The 23,137-nt window shown below is 44.3% G+C and overlaps 1 protein-coding gene across 1 annotated transcript in view; it reads left to right on the plus strand.

Annotated features, from left to right (window-relative positions):
- The window catches only part of ttn.1 (titin, tandem duplicate 1), a 136,491-nt gene that overhangs the window by 36,822 nt on the left and 76,532 nt on the right, over positions 1 to 23,137 (plus strand). The window contains exons 58-110 of the mRNA XM_014028495.1: positions 126 to 194; positions 398 to 475; positions 627 to 701; positions 855 to 944; positions 1,317 to 1,352; positions 1,549 to 3,303; positions 4,205 to 4,255; positions 4,735 to 5,133; positions 5,218 to 5,496; positions 6,238 to 6,507; positions 6,594 to 6,733; positions 6,819 to 6,945; positions 7,116 to 7,382; positions 7,508 to 7,774; positions 8,049 to 8,312; positions 8,502 to 8,641; positions 8,727 to 8,853; positions 9,461 to 9,727; positions 9,890 to 10,156; positions 10,477 to 10,743; positions 10,860 to 10,999; positions 11,084 to 11,210; positions 11,450 to 11,592; positions 11,760 to 11,883; positions 11,957 to 12,223; positions 12,347 to 12,444; positions 12,567 to 12,735; positions 12,946 to 13,215; positions 13,304 to 13,570; positions 13,660 to 13,938; positions 14,018 to 14,426; positions 14,652 to 14,776; positions 14,860 to 15,126; positions 15,730 to 15,999; positions 16,079 to 16,378; positions 16,469 to 16,771; positions 16,986 to 17,173; positions 17,286 to 17,400; positions 17,510 to 17,797; positions 17,894 to 18,045; positions 18,388 to 18,535; positions 18,670 to 18,847; positions 18,932 to 19,053; positions 19,281 to 19,568; positions 19,704 to 20,000; positions 20,091 to 20,277; positions 20,517 to 20,632; positions 20,773 to 21,072; positions 21,153 to 21,452; positions 21,685 to 21,790; positions 21,971 to 22,167; positions 22,383 to 22,691; positions 22,766 to 23,044. Coding sequence (XP_013883949.1) covers positions 126 to 194; positions 398 to 475; positions 627 to 701; positions 855 to 944; positions 1,317 to 1,352; positions 1,549 to 3,303; positions 4,205 to 4,255; positions 4,735 to 5,133; positions 5,218 to 5,496; positions 6,238 to 6,507; positions 6,594 to 6,733; positions 6,819 to 6,945; positions 7,116 to 7,382; positions 7,508 to 7,774; positions 8,049 to 8,312; positions 8,502 to 8,641; positions 8,727 to 8,853; positions 9,461 to 9,727; positions 9,890 to 10,156; positions 10,477 to 10,743; positions 10,860 to 10,999; positions 11,084 to 11,210; positions 11,450 to 11,592; positions 11,760 to 11,883; positions 11,957 to 12,223; positions 12,347 to 12,444; positions 12,567 to 12,735; positions 12,946 to 13,215; positions 13,304 to 13,570; positions 13,660 to 13,938; positions 14,018 to 14,426; positions 14,652 to 14,776; positions 14,860 to 15,126; positions 15,730 to 15,999; positions 16,079 to 16,378; positions 16,469 to 16,771; positions 16,986 to 17,173; positions 17,286 to 17,400; positions 17,510 to 17,797; positions 17,894 to 18,045; positions 18,388 to 18,535; positions 18,670 to 18,847; positions 18,932 to 19,053; positions 19,281 to 19,568; positions 19,704 to 20,000; positions 20,091 to 20,277; positions 20,517 to 20,632; positions 20,773 to 21,072; positions 21,153 to 21,452; positions 21,685 to 21,790; positions 21,971 to 22,167; positions 22,383 to 22,691; positions 22,766 to 23,044 — 12,363 coding nt within the window. The remainder of the gene's footprint in view (positions 1 to 125; positions 195 to 397; positions 476 to 626; positions 702 to 854; positions 945 to 1,316; positions 1,353 to 1,548; positions 3,304 to 4,204; positions 4,256 to 4,734; positions 5,134 to 5,217; positions 5,497 to 6,237; positions 6,508 to 6,593; positions 6,734 to 6,818; positions 6,946 to 7,115; positions 7,383 to 7,507; positions 7,775 to 8,048; positions 8,313 to 8,501; positions 8,642 to 8,726; positions 8,854 to 9,460; positions 9,728 to 9,889; positions 10,157 to 10,476; positions 10,744 to 10,859; positions 11,000 to 11,083; positions 11,211 to 11,449; positions 11,593 to 11,759; positions 11,884 to 11,956; positions 12,224 to 12,346; positions 12,445 to 12,566; positions 12,736 to 12,945; positions 13,216 to 13,303; positions 13,571 to 13,659; positions 13,939 to 14,017; positions 14,427 to 14,651; positions 14,777 to 14,859; positions 15,127 to 15,729; positions 16,000 to 16,078; positions 16,379 to 16,468; positions 16,772 to 16,985; positions 17,174 to 17,285; positions 17,401 to 17,509; positions 17,798 to 17,893; positions 18,046 to 18,387; positions 18,536 to 18,669; positions 18,848 to 18,931; positions 19,054 to 19,280; positions 19,569 to 19,703; positions 20,001 to 20,090; positions 20,278 to 20,516; positions 20,633 to 20,772; positions 21,073 to 21,152; positions 21,453 to 21,684; positions 21,791 to 21,970; positions 22,168 to 22,382; positions 22,692 to 22,765; positions 23,045 to 23,137) is intronic.

Genomic DNA, 23,137 nt, shown 5'->3' on the forward strand with positions numbered 1-23,137 from the left:
CAGTCCTCGGGTTTTACCTGGGTTCTTGCAGTGTCTCACTGTATGTGTACATCTCTGACCATGCTGGTGTTCAGTGTTCAGGTCATCTTCTTGGGATCTTGATTATTTTAAATTCTTTCCTGCAGAGGAGAAGAAAGCATCRGTGCCAACACCAAAGCCATCAGTTCCTGCAGCTGTAGCTGCTCCTCCTGCAGGTACTTCTGTTGGTGTGGACTGTATGTTTGTGTGTTTGTTTCTTGGGGGGGTAAACACCGGTTCTTTAGGTTTTCTTTTTTGGTTTCCTTTGAATTGCTGTCCAGTCCGGTCTTCTCAGTGTGTGTGTGTGTTGGTGTGTGTGACCACACTGGTGTCCGGGTCATCATCTTGGCATCTTGTTTTCTTTAATATTTTCCTGCAGAGGAGAAGAAAGCATCAGTACCAGAAGCGAAGGTATCAGCTCCTGCTGCTCCTTCAGTCAGAGCTGCTCCTCCTGAAGGTAGTTTTTTTAACATGGTGTTAAAAGCTGTCTTCTATCTCTGTTACTGATTTCTTCACTTGTTTTTTTATTCTGTTGTTTGTTTTAATGTATTGTTTCTTCCATTTCTTCTCGTGTTTTTTCGCTTGTTTGATATCTTGTACTCCCAAAGTGCCTCCTGCAGAGGAAAAGAAACCATCTCCACCATCAGAAAAGCCAGCAGTAGAAAAAGTTGTTCCTGTTGAAGGTAGAATCTTCTGTTTGCCTTCCTTATTTCTATCCTTGTTGTCCTTGTGTTGGCTCCTAACAACAGTCAGTCTTTAATACTGTGCGTTTTGTTCAGCTGTTGTTTGTTGAACAGATCTTTGTTAGTGTTTTAATCCAGTTTACATTCTTGTAGCTCCAGTTGCAGTTGAGGAGAAGGAACCGTCTGAAGTCACTGTAAAGACTGAACCTCCCACCGACTATGAGACAAGCTCTCCACCTGCAGGTAACATCGACTTTTTCATTCTTCTTCATGATGTTTGTGACTGTTTTTTGTGATGTGTTGGCTTCATCTTTACATAAAGAAGTTTAGACCCGAAGTCTAATCTATCATGTGTTTTTTATTTTCTAATTCAGTCTGCGGCTTCTGTATTGACGGCACCTGTTATCAGACACAAAATGACATGAATGCTTTCTTTTTTCAAGTTTTGATGCATTTTTACAGTGAAAAAACAGGACCAACACCCGAGAACACTATTGTTTTCCCAGCTTACATTTTATGTCTTACACCAAAACAAAACAACTGATTAAAGTCTCAGGAAATCCAGGTCTTTGTATGATTTGTATACTTACTATGATCTTATTTAAATTCTTGCAGACAAGGAACCAGTTTCAGCTCCTGGACCAACTAAAGGTATCAAAAGTAGATTTTTCAACAATACATCTSCACCAGTTTGTTCCTTTAAAATAATTTGGCCACAGTCTTTGAGAAAACCTCTTCTTGTTGTGTCTGTGTGGTGTCTGACTTCAGTGTCAAACATTCAAATCTCTGGATGTTTCTTACATGTTTGTGAATTTTATAAAAGATGTATTTACTCTTTCAACCACAGTGCCATCTTTTAAGCCAAAAGATAAAATTCCAGTTCAGGAGGGAAAACCATCAGAGTCACCTAAACTAAAGAGTAAACTCACCAGAAGGCCCAAAGAGACAGAACCAGAATTAGAGGTCGTTAAGCTGAAGAAGGTTCCAGTGAAACCTCCAGAGCCTGAGAAACAAGTCGTAACACATGTAACAGAAGTAACACGACATCATGATGAAGAACTATCAGTTCGTGGGTTGTATGACAGAGACGACAGAGAGATAATAACTCTAGGAAGAACTGAACGAATTTTCACTGCAGAAGAAAAAACTGTTCAGTTAGGACAAATTGAGGAGACTGAAATAGTTAAAGTTGTACAAAAAACAGAGAGCAAAGGATGGACAAGAACCCTAAAATCACAAACTGAAGAAGATTCAGAAGTTCCCAATGTTGTTAAGAAGAAAATAACGCAACTACCAAAAGCAGATCTGCAAAAAGAGTCTGTCCAACTAAAACCGTTTGAAAAACCTGAGAAACCAGAACCAGAGTCCCAGAAGATCAAACTGAAACCAGTTCCATCTAAGCCCAAAGTCCTTGAAAAAGAGATCACAACTCATACAGCTGAGGTGACAAAGCATCATGATGTTGAACTGACAGCTCAGAAGCTTCGAGACAGAGAGGATCTAGAGGTAAGAAGACTTGGAAAACCTGAAAAAGTCTTTACTGCAGCTGAAACGGCTCCTGAACTCAGCCAGGTAGACAAACCACAAGAAAAAGAACCAGAAGAAGACAAATCAAAATGGAAAAGAACCATAAAAGAACAACCTGGTAAAGAACCAGAGCCAGATTTATCTAAGAAGAAAATAAAGAAATTACCAAAGAAGGATGAAGAACAAGACATTGTGACACTGAAACCTTTTGAAAGACCTCAAAAACAAGAAGCAGTTGAGCCAAAGACTAAAGACAAGGTTCAGCCTAGACCAGAGACAGAACGTCCTCCTTTCCAAAGAGGGGAGGTGCTGCACAAAGACCAGCCTGATGTTGCAGTAAAAAGCAGAGAAGATGCAGATGTGACCCAGAAAAGTCCTGACCCAACTCTAGATGACAGCAAAGTCCAACAGGAAACAGCTCCACAGAAAAAGATTGATCAAATACCAAAAGATACTGCAGCTGAGAAGCTACAAGGAGAGCCTAAAGTCACCAAGCCAGAAAAAGAGAAGAAGCCTCCTGTGGACACAAAGATACCAAGCCAACCTCCAGGAGGGAAAATAACCAAAGACACAAAGAAGGAAGAGCTTCAGAAAGTTGAAAAGACTCCTTCACCCACAGTCAGGAAGGAGAAGGTAGGAGACGAAAAGCCCACCAAGCAGCTGAAGAAGGTTGAGCTCAAAAAGACCCCATCACCAAAGATTGACCAGCCAAAGATCCTGAAGACTGAAAAGAAACCAAGTCCTGAAAAAGTAAAAGAGCCTCCCAAAGCTGTTTCACTTAAAACCTCCACTGAAACCTCGACACTCAAACAGGTTCCCAGGAAACCTACAGTGGAGGAGGTCTCTGGCACAGGCCGAGTACCCCTGGGGAAGGAGATCTCCCCCGGTGCTGTACAGATGAAGAGGGTGACAACTCAGCCTGAGGAGGAGGTGTTTGAAGAAGAAAGGGTGGGAGAGGAAGCCGAGGAGGAGGAGGAGGAGGCCTGGGGGTGGGAACTGGTTCCCCCAGAGGACTGGGAAAGTGAAGAAGTGATGGGGGCGCTGGAAACTCCGGGTATGCCTGGTGCCAGACGAGGTGAGCTGGAGACAGATAACCGTCTGGAGTCCTCTCATCTGATTCATCCCATCTTTAATCCTTTCATCCATTTCTTCATGGCTTCATCTGGATGTTTACCACTTTCCTGAGCCTAACCCTTACATTCCTCCATCCATCTTTTATTCTGTCTATCCATTCATCCGTTGGGCCATCCAACAATCAGTCTGTCCATTCATTCCTCCATTCATCAGTCGATCTGTTCATTCATACATTCATCTGTTCTTCTATCCATCTAACAATTAATCTGTTTTCATGTTCACCCATTCATTACTCCATCAAAACATCCACCTGTCTGTTGTTGCACTGTCCATCATCCATCATCATCCATCCATCCATCCTCCATCATCATCCATCCATCCATCCATCCTCCATCATCATCCATCCATCCTCCATCCATCCATCCATCCATCATCAATTATCCATCCATCCATCCATCTATCATCCATCCATCCATCCATCCTCCATCCATCCATCCATCCATTCATCATCAATTATCCATCCATCAATCATCCACCCATCCATCATCCATCCATCCATCTATCATCTTTCCATCATCCATCCATCCATCATCCATCTATCATCCATCCATCCATCTATCCATCCGTCTGTTTTTCCATTCTGTTACCAGCATCATTGCGTTTGACTTCACCTCTTCCCATTGGTCCTTGTTGTCCCATCAAGTGTCTTTCTAATGATCTTCATTCCATTTTGTTTCCGTTTTGTTTCCACTGTGTGAAAGTGTGCTCTGCCAGTCTTTCTTCAGACAACTTTGTCTTCATTTTACAGTGTTATGTAGAGTTTCTTGTTTTTTTCTTGGCAACTATTAGAATATTTGTGTCMGACAGAGAAGCTTAAAACTCTTCTTCTGTTCTTTGTTCAGATGGAAAACCAACAGAAGAGGCAGCCAAAGGCAGAGGTCGAGGATTTGGAGGTGAGGAACCTGATTGGTTTTCTCTACAAAGAGATTAAGTCCATTAATGTCATTTATTGACTGGCTGTTTGATGTGAAAATCACCTAACATTTTGTTTTATGCCTCTAATCTGTAAAAGTTTTGTATTGATGAGAAACMGGGCTGTATTTTGTTCTTAGGTGGTTTGTACCCAAATCTGTCAAATCTGAACAATAAAACCTTATGATTTTGTTCAACAACTTAAGAACCTGATGGATCATGTTTAGAAAAGAACTGAATGTTTTGAATTTGTCTCTGAATCCTGCTCATAATAACAGTCTCTGTTATTATTAAAGGTTTCTGGTTTCTTCTACCAGTGAAACTCTTCACTTGTTGCAGATTTGATGTTGAACCATGAGTTTGTGTCATATGGTTTACACTGAAACAACAAACTATAAGCTGCTTCTATCAGCCTCTTGTCTGAAACTAACTGGACCAGTTTTCATGTCTGATTCTGCAGCAAGACAGACTCCATCTCCAGGTGATGGTGGCAGGGGGCGTGGCCTGAGACCTGGTGGTAGAGGCCCAACACCTCCAGAGGAACCGTTTGCAGGCTTCAAACTGAAAGCTGTCCCCCTGAAGTTCACCAAGAAGATTCAGGACATCGTGYTSCAGGAGGCCGAGTCCATCGGATCTTCTGCTGTGTTTGAGTGTGAGGTCTCGCCTTCCACTGCCATCACTTCCTGGATGAAGGATGGTGGTAATCTACGAGAAGGTCCCAAGCACAAGTTCACTTCTGATGGCAAAGACCGTAAGCTGCACATCATTGATGTCCAGCTGTCTGACACCGGTGAATACACCTGTGTGGCWAAGAACGCTGGCAAGGAGATCACATGCACCGCCAAGCTCATAGTTGAAGGTAAACCAGAAAAAGTAACAGTCTGAAGAAAACACTGAGGTGTTGAATGTGTGAATGATGAGACTCATTGTTGTGTCTTCACAGAGCTGCCTGTGAAGTGGTTGAAGGAACTGGAACCAGAAACCACATGTATGAAGGGTCAGCCCATGTACCTGACCTGTGAGCTGAACAAAGAGAGAGACGTGGTCTGGAGAAGGAACGGAGAAATTCTGAAGAACAAGGCTGGAAAAGTAGCCATCAACATCATCGGTATGCAGCACGCTGTGACCCTTCAGAACGCCGCAGAGGAAGACGCTGGCATCTACTCCTGTCAGGTGGAGGGCCAGGAGGACATCAAGACTGCCACCAACGTCAAAGTGATCGGTAAGCATTGAGCAGCAGCAGAACAGTCACTGACAGGAATCATTCAGATGACATCTAACCATGCTCCTGCTGTTAGTGATATTCTATTAATTCACTTCAATTGAGTTCTATCTCACCAGTTCACAACAAAGGCTATMTGAGGGCACAAAAACACTCACAAGCTTTACTGAAATGCCAGTTAGTAAGTTGTCTCTCTAAGGAAGCAGCAGATTGTGTTGAATCGTCATCTCGGTCTCCCATCCTGAGCAGAAACGTTGGTGACAGTGGGAATGAACAAGTCTTTATTAACAGAAGCAGGTATGGGGAGATAAGAATCAAATCTGAAGGTCAAATGAAACCCATCTGGAGTAAATGTTTAGTTTGACAGTAACCCTCTAAGGTTTTACAACCAAACATATTGACCCTCTGAATTCTAAAATAGAAATGTAATTTCCTTTATAAAAGACTAACCTTGMACCAGATGGTATTGGACAGTATCATCTGCCTAACAAAAAGACATCAACTGTATTTTCTGTTGATATTAAAGAAGAAGAAAACTGGTCTAGACCTCAAATCCTATGGAACACCAGATTAGACTATGAAACATGTAGAAAAGAGATTATTTACATAAAAACTAGAATCCAGTAGATGAATACAGGTCAATCCAACACAGATATGACCTTCAGTTCTGACATGCTCAGAAGCAGTTCCAGAACCTGTAATCATGTCAGTTTGTTTGGGGATGACTGTTTCCTTCATCAGAAGTCATCAAGGACTGGCTGGTGAAGCCTCTGAGGGACCAACACGTGAAACCAAAGGCCAAAGCCTCGTTCAAATGTGAGCTCTTCAAAGACACGCCCAACTGGAAGTGGCTGAAAGGGGAAAACGAGCTCACGCCTTCTGACAAGGTCGAGATCAACAAAGATGGAAAAGACATGACGCTCACCATCAATAACTGCCAGCCTGATGACGTGTCAGACTACACCATCGAGGTGGAGGACAGAAGATACACAGCCAAACTCACACTGGGAGGTGTGTTCACAGAAATCCACAACTGAGTGTTGTTTGACTTCAGGTCAGACAGAGGTTTAAATGTGTACTCATGTTGTTTATTTCAGAGCGTGAGGCTGAGATCCTGAAGCCACTGTCAAATGTGGAGGTGGTTGAAAAGGAGGAAGCCAAATTTGAAACAGAAATATCTGAGGATGACGTGGTGGGCGAGTGGAAACTGAGAGGCCAGGTGTTGACCAGATCTCCGGTAGGTTTGCTTAGGGTTCACACAGGTCCAGCAGGTCTGTATAAGTACAAATTCAGCAGCAAGTGATCTTTGTTTGGACTTTCAGACATGTGACATTAAAGCCGAAGGTGGAAAACGTTTCCTCACGTTGAAAAACGTGCAGTTGGATCAGGCAGGTGAAGTGTCGTACCAAGCTCTAAACGCCGTCACCACCGCCATGCTGACAGTCAAAGGTATGAGCCTGCCTCACACACCTGCTATGGTCTGTATGTGTGTGTGTGTGTCTGTCTGCCTGTGTGTGTCTGTGTGTCTAAAGCCTCTGCATCTGGAGAAACACGGTAAGAAAAGTGTCAGCTGTGTGTTTGGGTTTGTGAATAACTGCTAAAATGTTCACACCTCCCAGAAATCGAAATGGGCTTTGTTGACTCGCTGAAGGATGTTTCTGTGCCTGAAAAGAAACAGGCTAAGTTTGAATGCACCATCACTAAGGAAGTGTCAAAGGTTCTGTGGTTCAGGGGAGTGGAAATCATCACCCCCAGCCCAAAATATGAAATATTGGATGATGGAAAGAAACACATGCTGATTATAAACAGCTGTGAGTTTGATGATGAGGCTCAGTACACCATTGAAGTGTTGGGCCAAAAATCCACYGCTCAGCTGATGGTGGAAGGTAAGTGTGACTCCGAATGGCACTGCTTCCTGTTTCCTCTGTGTACATATGTWATGTTTGTGGCGTTGAAGTGTTGGATGGCAACAAACGCTCCTGTCTGTGTGAACTCACCTGCTGTGTTCCAGGCATGAGGCTCAAATTTGTGCAGCCGCTTCAGGACCAAACTATCAAAGCAGGTAACACGGTACGCTTTGATATTGAGCTGACTCATGAAAACGTGCCGGTGGTTTGGTACCGAAAYGAAGTCAAACTCCACGTGAGCCGAACAGTTCTCATACACGTGGAAGGAAAGAAACACACTCTAGAAATGARGACGTTGAATCTAGATGATACGTGTCAAATAAAGGCAGAGGCCAAAGGAGTGTCCTCAACAGCCAAACTGACGGTCATAGGTAACATCATGCTCTCTATCACGCCATTTTTCTTTAGGCTTAGTTTAGGTTGTTACTGCTCATCAGACATCATATAGAAGATCTTTAAAACTCGTTACTGATTCTGTACTGATGATGCATGTAATCTGTTCTAATGGAAATAAAAAATGCAAGTAAACGTTCTAAAAACACTGATAAACAAAGCTTATAGTGGTAAGTTCAGTGCATCTTTGAGGTTGAACTGTCTGTAGACATAAAACCATGTGATGTGAACATTCCACCTGTCCTCCTGCAGAGGGAGACGCCATCTTTATTGTGAAGCTGCAGGATTACACTGCCACCGAGAAAGACGAGGTGACGCTGGACTGTGAACTGAGCAAAGACGTTCCAGTCGTTTGGTATCACGACGAGAAGGAAATCATTGCCTCTAAGTTGGTTGTCATGAGGTCAGAGGGCACTCGCAGGTCTCTGCTTCTGAAGAGAGTGGGTCACACTGATCAAGGCAAATACGTATGTGACTGTGGAACGGACAAAACCTCGGCCAACATCAACATTGAAGGTAACTGAAAACCAGCTGTGTGCCGATTCCTAACAGGAAACTAATGATGCTCTCATTTATGGAGAGAATTAAAAAATATTCCAGAATCCAAACCCAAAGATGAAATTCAGAAACAGGAAGAACACCTCCATGTTCTCAGAGCAGTAAGGGTCTTTCTCTAACTGTTTCTGTGGATTTCTAAACCCACAGCACGTGATGTGAAGGTCGTAAGGCCGATTTATGGCGTGGAGCTTTTCGACGGAGAGACGGCTCGTTTCGAGGTGGAGATCTCTGAGGACGACGTGCATGGCCAGTGGAAGCTGAACGGAGAYGTCCTCAGTCCTTCATCTGTAAGAATCACAGCTGGATGTTTTCTTGTTGTGGTGAATGTGACATGAGCCCAGCATCCTGTTAACTATGGTTCTCCTGTGACAGGACGTGGACATCGTCGAGGAGGGAGGCAAACACACACTGATCCTGTACAACTGCAAAGTCCCCATGACTGGAGAGGTGGCGTACGCTGCAGCCAACGCCAGGTGTTCAGCCAACCTGAAGGTCAAAGGTAAAGCCAAGTCACCTGATCCACTCATCTACTGCTTGATTCACAATAGAACTTAGAAAGTTGACTGAGATCCAGTTTATAACTGAAATTATACATTTCAATTTTGACTGAAGTTAAAACCTGAAATTGATTACAAAAACCCTGAGATTTAGTTTCTGGAAACTCTTTGTAACTGTAAAATCTACAAAATAAGAACTTAATTTATGAGAGAAAGAAAATACATCAGGTGTCCTGATGAACCTTAATATTCCAAGCAGACAAATCTAAAAAAGTGAAGTAGGTCATCTGGACTGATGCTTTGTTGAAAAATGTTTTGAACCTCCTCTAAGAGACTTCTTCAATCTGATGAGTTAAAAAGGAACTCAGCCTTATAATCTGTACTCCCACATGTTGGACAAACCGGTTCAATGATGAATAAAGACTGTTTCTAAAACCTCTTCTAAGACCTTTGATTGAAGACTTTCTAAAACATCACCAACATTTGATCAAAGATTGTTTCTGCAAATATCACTGTATCGAAATGATGCTCTGAGAACCAGGGGGTCTGTGGAAAATACCCTAAAGCATTTCTTGCAAGTCTTCAGTGTTTGGTTGTTGTTTCCTGCAGAACTTCCTCTGAACTTCCTCACACCTCTGAGTGATGTTCAGGTGTATGAGAAGGACGAGGCCAGGTTCGAGGTCGAGGTGTCCAGAACTCCCAAGAGTTTCCGCTGGCTGAAAGGCTCCCAGGAGCTGATGAGCGACGACAAGTACGAGATGATACAGGAGGGCAAAATGTATGTTCTGCTGATCCGTTCGGCCGCCTATGAAGACGAGGCCAAGTACATGTTTGAGGCCGAGGACAAGAGGACAACCGGCAAACTTGTCATTCAAGGTGTTCTACTTGAAAAATCCTTAGGTTTCATTTTCAGCTGAATGCAACTGGAAGACAGATACTTRTTCGAAACTTACCAAATATCATTCTTTAAACAAACTGACTTATTGCTATTCAGACCTGTTGAAGGTCCAGTTCCTTAACGTCTTGTTCTTGTGGCAGGAATTCGCCTGGAGTTTGTGAAACCCATTAAGGACGTGACAGTGAAGGAGCGGGAAACGGCAGAGTTTAGTGTGGAACTGTCTCATGACAACATCACAGTGGTTTGGTACAAAAATGAYGTCCGTCTTCATCCCAGTAAAGTGGTTCACATGACAGATCAGGGAAAGATCCACACCCTGGCCTTCAAAGAGGTCACCATCGATGACACATCCATGATCCGAGTGGAGGCCATGGACAAGAACATGACCGCCATGCTTACAGTCATTGGTCAGTCCCAAGATTTGATCTTTACTTTTATTATTCGGATCTTGAATAAAATGTCAGATTGACCAGGTTACTGGAAATCCTGAATAATCTTTAATTATCCTGCTGAAAAGCAAATGAACAGAGATGTGAACGAGTCAGATTAAGCCAGGATAATGTAATCCTGAGTCAGATTAAACCAGGATAATGTAATCCTGAGTCAGATTAAACCAGGTTTAATGTAATCCTGAGTCAGATTAAACCAGGTTTAATGTAATCCTGAGTCAGATTAAACCAGGTTTAATGGAACAGAGATGAAAGCTAAAACTGTGTTGTTCCTGCAGAGGGCGACCTGTACTTCACCACCAAGCTGCAGAACTACACTGCAGTGGAGAAGGACCAGGTGAATCTGGTCTGTGAACTCAGCAAAGCTGTGGCTGATGTGAAATGGTTTAAGGATGGGAAGGAGATCACTCCCTCCAAAAACATTGCCATCAGCACCGATGGAAAGAAGCGAATCCTGACAGTCCGGAAGGCAGAGAAGGCCAATATTGGAACTTACACCTGTGACTGTGGCTCAGACAAAACGTCAGCAGACCTGAACATTGAAGGTAGAGATGTTTTCTGAAACCTCCCTAACCTTTAACGATGGGTTCTGTAATGTCACTAACCTTTGATWAAAGATGGGTTTATTGGATTTTAACATTAATGCTGGCTTTCCCTGCAGAGCGGGACATCAAAGTGGTTCGTCCTCTGTACAGTGTGGAGGTGACAGAGACAGAGACAGCCAAGTTTGAGACAGAGATCTCTGAGGAGGATGTCCATGGAAACTGGAAGCTGAAGGGAGAAGCTCTGCACCAGTCTGCTGTGGGTTTCTGACAACATTCCTGTTTTTCTGTTTTTATCATTTTAAACCTAAAAACACTAAATCAGCATCTGTTTGTCATCCAGGATGTTGAAATTAAAGAGGAAGGAACCAAACATGTTCTAATTCTTTATAATGTTCGTATGGACATGGCTGGACCCGTCGACTTCTCAGCCGCCAACGCCAAATCTAACGCTCAGCTCAGGGTCAAAGGTCAGACCACTATTTCTTGTTTCTCATTGGTTCCTCTCACTGAAATATATTTTGAAAARTTTTTACATATTTTCATTTAGTCATCTACACTCAGGTTTCAACTTGTTAATAAAGTCTAAGTAAAATTTTCTAAAAAATATTATTAAATATTATTAAAGGAAGAAAGTGAGCAGTGATCCTCAGGCAAATCAGAACTGAAGGTTACAAACTGCAGGATAACATTTCCTCTTCTTCCTCAGCTCGCTCCATCACGATGATGCAACCCCTGAAAGATGTGACAGTGACAGCCGGAGAGACGGCAACATTTGAATGCGAGCTTTCATACGAAGGCATCGCTGTGGCGTGGTTCCTGGGAGGAGAGAAGATGGAGGCCAGCGACCGGGTCAGTCCAAAACCCAAAGAATGTTCTTGTTATTGACAGGATCAGTTCTGAGGGGCAAAACCAAAACCAATAATTTAAAATATAATAAAAGCAAGTCGAGTTCAGATGTTGTCTGTAAAAGACAAACAAACTAAGATCGGGGAGTAAATGTTTTTGTGTCCCTGCAGGTGAAAACTCGAGTGGCCGGTAGAATTCACACTCTGACCATTCGAGACGTTAAGCTGACGGAGGCCGGGGAGGTCAAACTGACCGCCGCAGACTTCCAGACTTCAGCTCAGCTCATTGTCAGAGGTAAAGCACTCACAGATGAGGGGAGCAGGGAACACAGCAACTGTTTGGTACCAACTCATACGTTTGTGTTCAGAGCCACCAGTGGAGTTCACCAAACCTCTGGAGGACCAGACTGTGGAGGAGGAGGCCACTGCCACACTGGAATGTGAAGTTTCCAGAGAGAATGCTGATGTTCACTGGTTCAGAGAAGGACAGGAGCTCAGAAAGACCAAGAAGTACGACATGATCGCTGAYGGACGCAAGAGGGCGCTGCTCATCCACGACTGCTCACCAGATGATGCCAAAATGTACACGTGTGATGCCAAAGAGTTCAAGACGTCATGCTTCCTGGAAGTCACACGTAAGGATGTTTGTTCACTTCAGCTGATGGTTAGAGTAAAGGAGCAGCAGTACGCTGATGTTAAAAAGTGCTTGTATTGTAAGAACTGAAGAAATGAACTGTTGTGTCATCGTTCTTCCATAGCCCCTTATGTGGAGTTTACAAAGCCTCTTCAAGATGTGGAGGTCAGAGAGAAGGAATCTGCCAGGTTTGAATGTGAAGTTTCCCGCGAGTCTGCCAAGGTGAGACCACAAAACACCTGTCCTCAAGTACACTCAGCCATTCTGAAGACTAGTTAGATATATTCTATGGTCAACCGTCACTTCTGTGAGGTTTTGGAATAACCCTGATGTTGTTGTTTAAGGTTCGCTGGTTCAAGGATGGCAGTGAGATCAGGAAAGGAAAGAAATATGAGATCATTGCTAAAGGAGTGCAGAGAATTCTCATTATCCACAAGTCTGTGTTTGATGATGAGGCTGAGTACGAATGTGACGCAAGAACCTCCAAGACCTCCGGGATGCTCACTGTCATTGGTGAGGAGCATTACTCATCAGAAGTACCATAAGGTCRAGGATATAAACACCAAGTGTTAGATCTTTCTTCAAATCATAAATACAATCAAACATTTCCAGCTGAGATTACTGTGAAATCTCCAAGTTTTACTTAAACCCAGTGAAAGACAAGTAAAAATGTACACCAACATGGATTTCTGAAGCTGATGCTTGTGTCCTGATTGTCCTCAGAGGAAGCAGCTACGTTCACCAAGAACTTGTCCAACGTGGAGGGAACAGAAACAGACAGTGTGAAGATGGTCTGTGAGGTCTCCAAGGCTAATGCTGAGGTCACTTGGTACAAAGGGGACGAGGAGCTGCCAGAGGGTGGCCGCTACGATCAGATCATGGATGGACGCAAGAGAATCTTGATCATTAAGGACCTGAGGATGGCAGACGCTGGGGAGTACAACTGCAGGCTGAGTCCCACAGTCCGGACTTCTGCCACACTTAAAATTAAYGGTAAATACACAAAGAAAAGAGATCATTAACCACTTAAAGGATTTTGACTTTGACTGTACTGTCTCTTCCTTCTRCTTGTTCTTTTCAGAACTGGCAGCAGAGTTCATCTCCCGCCCTCAGAACCAGGAGGTGGTGGAGGGTGAGAAGGCTGAGTTTGCCTGCTCTGTCTCCAAAGACACCTATGAGGTGAAATGGTTCAGAGGTGACACAGAAATTGAAGATGGAGAGAAATACATCATCATCAGTGAAGGAAAGAGAAGGGCTCTTATTGTGAAAAGCTGTGACCTGAAGGATGAGGGYGGCTATGTGGCCCACATCGGCAGCGTTAAGGCCTCAGCTGAACTCTGTGTGATCGGTGAGGTGTTTCTTTTCTTCTCAGCAGCTTGTTGAAGGTTAGGGTGATCTGTCAGGGCTGGTGCTAACAGGCCTGTTCTTTTACTACAGAAAAACTGAGGATCTTCACTCCAATCAAAGACACGGTGGTGAAGGAAGGAAGTGAAATTGTGTTCAACTGTGAGACCAACACAGAGGGAGCCAAGGCTAAGTGGCTGAAGAACGAAGAGACCATCTTTGAAACCAGCAAGTACATGATGGCTCAGAGAGATAATGTCTTCTCTCTGAGGATCAAAGATGCTCAGAAGGCCGATGAGGCCACCTACACCGTCTCTCTGAGCAATCACAGAGGAGAACACGCAAAGTGCAGTGCTAGTGCTAAAGTCACAGGTAAACTAAGTGCATGTAGATTCTGCCACTSGGGGGTTTCATGGAAGACTGATTCTGTACACYTCTTGTGACTCCACAGAAGAGAAGCTGAAGTTCTTAGAGCCCATTGAGGACATTGAGACTCAGGAGAAGAAGACCATTAGCTTTGTTTGTAAGGTGAACCGGCCTGGGGTTACCGTGCAGTGGATGAAGGCTGGCCAGGAAATCACACTCAGCAAACGCCTTGTGTACAGAGCTGATGGTCTCAAACACACCCTGACCATCAAGGACTGCGTCATGGATGACGAGGGCGAGTACACAGCTGTGGTCGGAGACGACAAGTGTGCTGCTGAGCTGATCATCAGTGAGGCGCCTACAGACTTTACAGCACARCTCAAAGACCAGACCATCACTGAGTTTGAAGACGCAGAGTTCACCTGTAAGCTGACCAAAGAGAAGGCTGTGGTCAAGTGGTACAGGAATGGACGGGAGATCAGAGAAGGACCCAGGTATGCTGTTTGATTAGAAATCAAGCAGAGGAGCATCCTCAGTCTGGAAGCAATCTACTCCACGTTTAAAACAACTCTTGTTGTTCATGTTGAAATGCACTTACAGACAGCCACACGTGGTTGTTTTAGTTTAATTATTAATTCAGAAAGAGAACATCAGTCAACAGTATCTGACACTTTGAAAGAAGCAGACTCTGACAAAGCTTTCATGTGGTGTTTCTGYAGATATCACATGGAAAAGGAAGGCAAGACATGCAGTTTAATCATCAAGGTGTGCAGACCTGATGATGAATGTGAATACGCCTGTGGTGTGGACGAGAGGAGGACCAGAGCCAGGCTCTTTGTTGAAGGTCAACTCATTTCTGATTCCTTTCTAGCAAGCTCAGTTGTTCCCATTTGAAATATTCATAGTGTCTGCACTTGTGTCMTGCAGAGACGCCGGTGGAGATCGTCCGACCGCCACAGGACATGTTTGAACCTCCAGGCTCTGACGTGGTGTTCGAGGTGGAGCTGAACAAGGACCGGGTGGAGGTGAAGTGGATGAGGAACAACATGATTATTGTCCAGGGAGACAAGTACCAGATGATCAGTGAGGGCAAAATCCACAGACTGCAGGTCTGTGAGATCAGACCCAGAGACCAGGGAGAGTACCGGATTGTAGCCAAAGACAAAGATGCTCGAGCCAAGCTGGAGCTGGCAGGTGAGTCAGTTCTGCTGAAATATTTCTTATTAAATGAAAAACTCCAGAAATCTAAAAGATGAGATGAGAGAACATTATTTATTTTTAACTTTACTTCTTCTTTGTGACAAACTCTGTAATGTCTCCAAAAGCACACMTGAGAAGATTTTACCAATTTATTGACCTTAACAGTGAACAAACTCCCTCTCTGGTACCTGTATATGATAAACTAATGAAAGACAAGCAGGAGTAAATAGAGGAGGTAATTAACAAAAGCCACAGTTTCTGTCCACACATGTCAAACCACAGGCCTGTGGAGCTCAGCTCAGAATGATCTGACAACCTGTACCTTTAACAGGACTGAAAGCTTTCAGTAGAGACATTCTTATCAGCCAAACACTGGAATTTTCTTGCAGAAAAGGCTAATAAAAACCTCTCAAATCCAGCTTGTAGATATCGGTGGAGCTGCAGGTTTCTAATTTAATAGTATTAACCTGCTGGCCAGTAGAGTTGTGACAAGTGGGTTTTCTCACAGTCAGGGATTCATCAGTAACTCAGCTCACTCAATGATGGTTGGACAAATGATGCAAAATTCAAACGAACGTATTGAATTTCTCTCCGCAGCCCTTCCAAAGATAAAAACCACTGACCAGAATCTGGTGACCGATTCTGGAAAACCTTTTGTAATGATTGTGCCTTACGATGCCTATCCTCGGGCTGATGCTGAGTGGTTCTTTGAGGGCCAAAGTCTTCCAGTCCAGAACATTGACACTTCAGTGGACAAGACGGAGTATCGTCTGAAGAGCCCCATCAAGGAGGACCAGGGTCGGTATCGAGTGGTAATCAAAAACAAGCATGGTGAGGGGGAGGCATTCATCAAACTGGACGTCATTGGTGAGTCTGAGGAGGAAAGATGACTGGATCACTGCTGATAGACAGATAAAGTGCTCAGTGTCCTATTTGTGGTTTTCAGATGTCCCTGGACCCATAAAGAACCTGAGAGTGGTTGACACCTCAGATGGTGAAGTCAGCTTAGCCTGGGAAGAGCCTGAGAGCGATGGAGGCAGCAAGATTGTTGCTTACATTGTGGAACGCCGTGATGTAAAGCGTAAGACCTGGACTCTGGCTACAGACCGTGCTGATACTCCAGAGTACTGTGTCAGCGGACTCCAGAAGGATTCTCTATATCTGTTCAGAGTCTGTGCTCGGAACAGAGTTGGCAGTGGACCCACTGTTGCCACTGAAGACGCCGTTCAGGCCAAGAACAAGTTCGGTAAGTAAACCTTTACAGCCYGGCTTAACAAATCATCTCCATGTTTAAATGTTCATAACCATAAGTCTTGTGTTTGTTGTCAATCTTTAGATGTTCCAGATGCTCCAGAAAATGTTGCAGTGGGTGGGGTGAACAGGTTTGGAGCCACAGTCACCTGGGAGCCTCCCAAATTTGATGGCGGCTCTGAAATCACTGCTTATGTGATTGAGCTTCGTGACAGAACTTCTGTGAAGTGGGAGGCAGCCCTGGTGTGTGGGGCCGCTGACCGCTCGGCTACTCTGAACGATGTGGTGGAACACAAGGAGTACATCTTCAGGGTTCGAGCTGAGAACAAGGCAGGCATCGGAAGGCCCAGTGCTGCCACCAACCCAGTCAAGATCATGGATCCTATCGGTGAGTGAAAAACAGCACCTTGATGGTTTCATCATGAGCTAATTCACAAAATAAGCCAGGAACAGTTCACCAAAGAGTGAACAAGTTAAACCAGGTTTCCAATGAACTGTTTGATTCTGTTTGAGTCAGTTCCCCATCCTGAGCATGCACAGAGCAGTGAGCAGCTTTTGTCAGGAAATAAAACACTGAGAACTCTATTGTGCTGCCCCTGCAGAGAGGCCAAGTCCACCTCTGAATCTGAACTACAGTGACCAAATCCAGACAGCCGTCACCCTGACCTGGGAAACCCCCACAAGCAATGGTGGGAGCATGATCACTGGTTACATCATTGAGAAATGTGAAGAAGGCTCTGATAAGTGGCTGCGCTGCAACGCCAGACTGTGTCCAGACCTCTTCTATCGGGTACAAAGTTCCTAGACAGTCATGATGTCCATCAGAATTCTACTGGTTCTCTTGTTTGTCTCACTGATCATTATCTAGCTGAGTGTTCATTGACTCCTGTTTGTCTCTTCAGGTTTCTGGACTGAAGCCTGGTCAGAAGTACCTGTACAGAGTTTGTGCTGAAAACGCTGCTGGGGTTTCAGATCCAGCCGAGCATCTTGGACCCCTGCTTGCTGATGACCCACATGGTGAGAAAACCAATGGAATCAAGGCTGACTTAAGCTTTATGAGCTAATTCTCACATGGTGTACTGTAAAAATCTGCTCAATAACCTGGAAACTTCTTTTCTTCCTGCAGTCGGTCCTACCTTTGACCTGAGTGGCTTCAGGAATGGCCTGGAAGTGATCGTCCCTCAGCCTCTCATCATTAGAGTCCCTATCACAGGACACCCAACTCCCACTGCTAAGTGGACGTTTGGGGAGAAAGAGCTGACCACAGCAGATGAGCGTGTCTCCATGGTGACAAAGCCCACATTTACAGAGCTGACCATCTCACCAAGTGTCCGTCCAGACAAAGGCACGTACAGCCTGCAGCTGGAGAATGATGTCTCGTCCATCTCTGGAGACATCGAAGTCAACGTCATTGGTAGGAATGGTTTCTAAKMTGGATTCATGAAACTAGTGCAAACTGTTTAAGAAACCTGTTTTTAAAAGCTCATCCTCTTTGGTTTCMTTTTCCCAGCATGCCCCAGTTCTCCCAAAGACTTCAAGGTGGCYGAGGTGACCCGTCACCATGTCCACCTGATGTGGGAGCCTCCAGAGCACGACGGAGGAAGTCCAGTCACCCACTATCAGATTGAAAAGAGAGAAGTTTCTCGTAAGACCTGGGCCAAGGTACAGTAGATCTGAGACACATTTTCTGAAATAATTTAAGATTTTACAAATGTTTGACCTGAAAACATAGATGTACCTGACTGCAATGTTTAGGAAATCTACAATTAGTCTGATTGTGTTCTTATGTTTGTCAGAAAATGCTGTGGAATGAAAGCAAAAAGTTTGGGTTTCATTTGAGGGAAAGAAATAAAAKATGTCAACAGATTTCTTACCAGTTAGGTAAATGGATCAGCAGTGGGAAACTGGGATGAGTTGGGCCTTTTTAGAACTCTTCTCACACTAAAGATCCACAGAATCTGTAACATTTTGCTGACTTCCTGAGTGTGCGGATGCTTTGTTCAGGTGGCTACTTATGTTATGGACCTGGAACACACGGTGACGGATGTGATTGAGGGAAAAGAATATCTGTTCAGTGTTATCGCCTGCAACAAGTGTGGACCTGGAGAACCAGCATACATTGATGAGCCCGTCAATGTGTCCTCACCTGCCAGTGAGTGTTTATTAACATCATATGGAGAGTGGAGGAACATTTTAGATCAGTCCTGAAAACAAAGTTTCATTCTGAAAAGTCTAAACTTTAATCAGATTTTGTTTAATCTGATCTTTGTTTTGATTTATTTCAAGCTGTTCCYGATCCTCCTGAAAACCTGAAGTGGCGTGATAAGAGTGGAAAGAGCATCTTCCTTTCCTGGGAACCTCCAAACTATGATGGTGGAACCCCAGTCAAAGGCTACGTGGTGGACAAGTGTCAGCGTGGCACCGATAAGTGGGAGCCCTGCAGTGACCCCATTCCTGAGCTCAAGTAAGACTGAAGTCTTTGTGTTCAGTTACATCACCCCTGTCTGCATTCTGGCTCAGGTGGACATCATTGTTCTTTGTGTCACAGGTTCCAGGTGACTGGCCTGATCGAAGGCCAGTGGTATGCCTACAGAGTCAGAGCCTTGAACAAGTTGGGGGCCAGTAGACCCTGCAGGGCCACTGATGAGATCCAGGCTGTGGAYGCAAGAGGTGTGCTGGTCTGAGCTCATCCTGACAGGATGCTGCTAATCAGAGTGATGTCATGCAGTGTTTTCTTCACCTACAGTTCATAAGCTCAAAGCATTTTCTTCTAGATTTTAGCTTCATGAAGGAAAAAAGGAAGAGATTTTCCTGACTAGATAAGAAGCAAAGGAAAAACCATCAGGAAGGTGGAGAAGTTCATTGTAGAATGTGACTATCTTTTTTTATTTTAACAGAACCTCCAGAGATCCAGCTGGACGTGAAGTTGCTGGCTGGTCTGACAGCCAGAGCAGGGACCAAGATCGAGCTTCCTGCAGACGTCAAAGGACAACCTGATCCTCGGGTCAAATGGACCAAGGCCGACTTGGTCTTGAGAGCCGATGACCGCATCACMATCGACACCCAGCCAGGACACTCCAAAGTTTCCATAAGCAACACCACCAGAGAGGACACTGCAACTTACATCATTGAAGCTGTCAACCTGTGCGGTCGCGCCACCGCAACCATCGATGTCAACATCCTCGGTACAATATTTAAAGCTCAGCTATCAAAGTATCAAGCACCACACAGCTTGCTTGATTCTGTTTTACACTGGGTTCTGGGTTCTGAACCAAATACAGCTTACATGCAACTTCTGGCTCTTTTGTGTTGTTCTGCAGATAAACCAGGCCCTCCTGCTGCCTTTGACATCTCTGAGATCACCAACGAGTCCTGCGTCCTAGCCTGGAACCCTCCCAGGGATGATGGCGGCTCCCCCATCACCAATTACATTTTGGAGTGTCGTCTGATTGACAAAGAAGAGTGGGTCAAACTGTCAGCCACAGTGAAACACACCACCTTCAAGGCATGCAAGCTCTTGGCTCTGAAGGAGTATGTCTTTAGAGTCAGTGCTGAGAACCAGTATGGTATCGGTGTACCAACAGAGCACACACCCATCATCGCAAAGTACTCTTTTGGTATGTTGTTCTACCCTTCAGCCCATTACTCAAACACCAACCAAACGCTAGTGAATTTCTTCATAAATCACAGTACTCTGTCTCTTGCAGATCCTCCTGGTCCTCCAACCAGAATCACTCCTTCTGATATTGCCAAGGATGCAGTGACTCTGAGCTGGTTTGAGCCTGACGAGGACGGTGGCAGCCCCATTACAGGATACTGGATTGAGAAGTTTGATCCAGAGAGTGACAAGTGGATTCGATGCAACAAGCTGCCTATAAAAGACACAAACTTCAGGTGAATAAACATAATTGTCTGGTTCTCAAACCTTTATACCCTGCCCCTTTCTTGAGAAGAATACTGTTCATCCCCTAAGGACTAAAACAAAGTAAAGTCAAAGTAAAGTTTTACTTTTAGCTTCTTCTGTCTCTTTTGGATTTGAAGCCTGTTTTTCTTTTCATTTCTCTTTGGATATGCATTTATACACCCATATTTGGAGAAACATTGTTTAAATGAGTTTTTCTCTCTGACTGCAGAGTAAAGGGACTCACCACCAAGAAGAAGTATCGCTTCCGTGTTCTGGCTGAAAATCTGGCTGGACCTGGACAACCAAGTGCAGAGACAGATCCTGTCCTCATTAAAGATCCCATTGGTATGTCCCAAGTCCATCAGTACCATAMAGTCTATTAAGTTTCTAATGATACTTGTAGTAAGATCAAAATTTTACTTGAAAAATATATCAGGACAGTAATATGCTGCGTAATRTTTTAATAACATGGAGTTCTCTGTCAGATCCCCCATGGGCACCTGGTAAACCTGTTGTCAGGGAAGTTGCCAAGACCTCAGCTGTGTTAGCATGGACACGTCCAGAGCATGATGGTGGAGCAAAGATCGAAGGCTACATCATCGAGTTCCAGAAAAGCGGAAGTGAAGAATGGATCCAGATTGCAGAGGATGTTCCTCAGACAGAGCACCAACTGCAGGGTCTGTTGGAGAAGCAGGAGTACTCATTCAGGGTCAAAGCTGTCAACAAAGCCGGCGAGAGTGAACCCAGCGAACCCAGCGACCCTGTGGTCTGCAAGGAGAGGCTCTGTAAGTCCAGCACAGAAAACTAGKTGGCACTGGACCCTCTTTGGAAAAAGAATTCCTAACAGTCTGATTTTACCTTCCAGTCCCCCCATCTGCCCCTCAGTGGCTGGAGGTGACCAACATCACCAAGATCAATGCTGAACTGAAATGGCAGGCTCCTAGCAGTGACGGAGGCTCACCTATTACCAACTATGTGGTGGAGAAGAGGGATGTGAGGCGGAAGGCCTGGCAGGCCGTCGACACCACCATCAAGGAGCTGAAGTACACAGTGACTCCTCTGAACGAAGGGTCTTTGTACGTGTTCCGTGTTGCTGCTGAGAACGCTGTTGGGATGGGTGAATTCTGTGAGCTGGAGGATGCAGTRCTCGCTAAGGACACATTTAGTAAGTTCACAGGAAGACAGAATATTTATTTTCTTGACTGTTTTATTTCAAATCCAAAGTTACTTCCTGCTCCCCAAGTGACGGTTTACAATGATTCCATTTTACCAAAAACTTTATTCTACCTACATCCTTTACTCTGGATCATTCTTCTTTTTTATACTCATTACATGTAAATCATCAGGGTACATTTTTAAACTGTTGAAGGGAATGTTAATGTGTGTTGTATTTACAGCAACTCCCGGACCCCCTTACGCCCTAACAGTGGTGGAGGTCTCTAAGAGACATGTGGAGCTGAAATGGGAACCCCCCAATAGCGACGGTGGAAGACCCATAACTAAGTAAGGGAAATCAAACTGTTATGAGACCATGTAGAAAATTATTGACTTAACTGACGATTTTCTGCCTGGGGCTGATGGAGCTTGTTTAGTATTGTTATACTCAAACAGTAGACACAAAAACTTTGGTTGGTTTTATAAAGTTACTGAACTATTGAACAAGACTAAGCCTTTTCTTCACAGGTATGTGATTGAAAAGAAGGAAAAGGTTGGAACTCGTTGGCTGAAATGTTGCAAGACTCCAGACAAACAGACCCAGTTCAAGGTGACTGATGTTGATGAAGGATCAGAGGTGCAGTTCCAGGTTAGAGCTGAGAATGAGGCTGGAATTGGAGACCCAAGTGAACCCACAGTGATTCTCACCATTGAGGATCCAACCAGTAAGAAACTAAAGTGTTTATGAGAAAATATACAGAATTTACAATCTGCTGGCTTCTTTAGAAGGATTGTTTTTTGTACAGTGCCCTGAGACATTTGTTGACACTTGCACTTATTTATTTCAGTATTATTAAATGCAGATGTTCAAATCTAATCCMACCAGTTTTCTGTGACAAACACAAGTTGAGTTCTGAAACTTCCATCCTCTTTTCTCCAGGTCCTCCATCTCCTCCTCTGGAAGTAACCATTGTGGACGCCAGCAGAGAACACATCAACGTCACTTGGAAACCCCCAGCAAAAGATGGCGGCAGTCCAATAACTGGCTATCACGTTGAGGTGGCAGAGGCTCGCCCAGAGCTGAAGTGGCTCAGGGTCAACAACAGGCCCATTAAAGAGCTGAAGTTCAGGATCGATGATGGAATCAAACCAGAGAAAAAATATGTCATTAGGGTTCGTGCCATCAACTCAATTGGAGTCAGTGATCCCTCTGAGATCTCTGACAAGGTCTCAACCAAGGATCCCGACTGTAAGCACAGACTAAATTCTAGTAACATATTAATAAAATAAGGATTTCACAGTAATTTTTTTTCTGGTCTGTAGGTGCCCCAACTATGGATCTAGAGGCACAAGATGTAATTGTAGTTGAGGGGGAGAAATTGCACCTGAACATCCCCTACAGGGCCATTCCAACTCCAAAGATGGTTTGGCTGAAAGACTCTGTGGAGTGTAAAGCTGATGACAGGCTCTCCATGACAGTAGAGATGAACAGTGCTCACCTGGAGCTGCTGAAGTGCAAACACGCTGATGCTGGTGTCTACACCATCACTCTGGAGAACAGCCTGGGAACATGCTCCGGAACCATCAATGTCAAAGTCATTGGTAAGATGAACTGATTTGAGATTTCTTCCAAGACTCTTGGAACAATGGGCCTCATGCAAGAACATGTTCGTATTCTTCTCCTAAATTTCTCTT

This window comes from Austrofundulus limnaeus, unplaced genomic scaffold (genome assembly GCF_001266775.1).
Source record: "Austrofundulus limnaeus strain Quisiro unplaced genomic scaffold, Austrofundulus_limnaeus-1.0 Scaffold770, whole genome shotgun sequence".
Taxonomy (NCBI): Eukaryota; Metazoa; Chordata; class Actinopteri; order Cyprinodontiformes; family Rivulidae; genus Austrofundulus; species Austrofundulus limnaeus.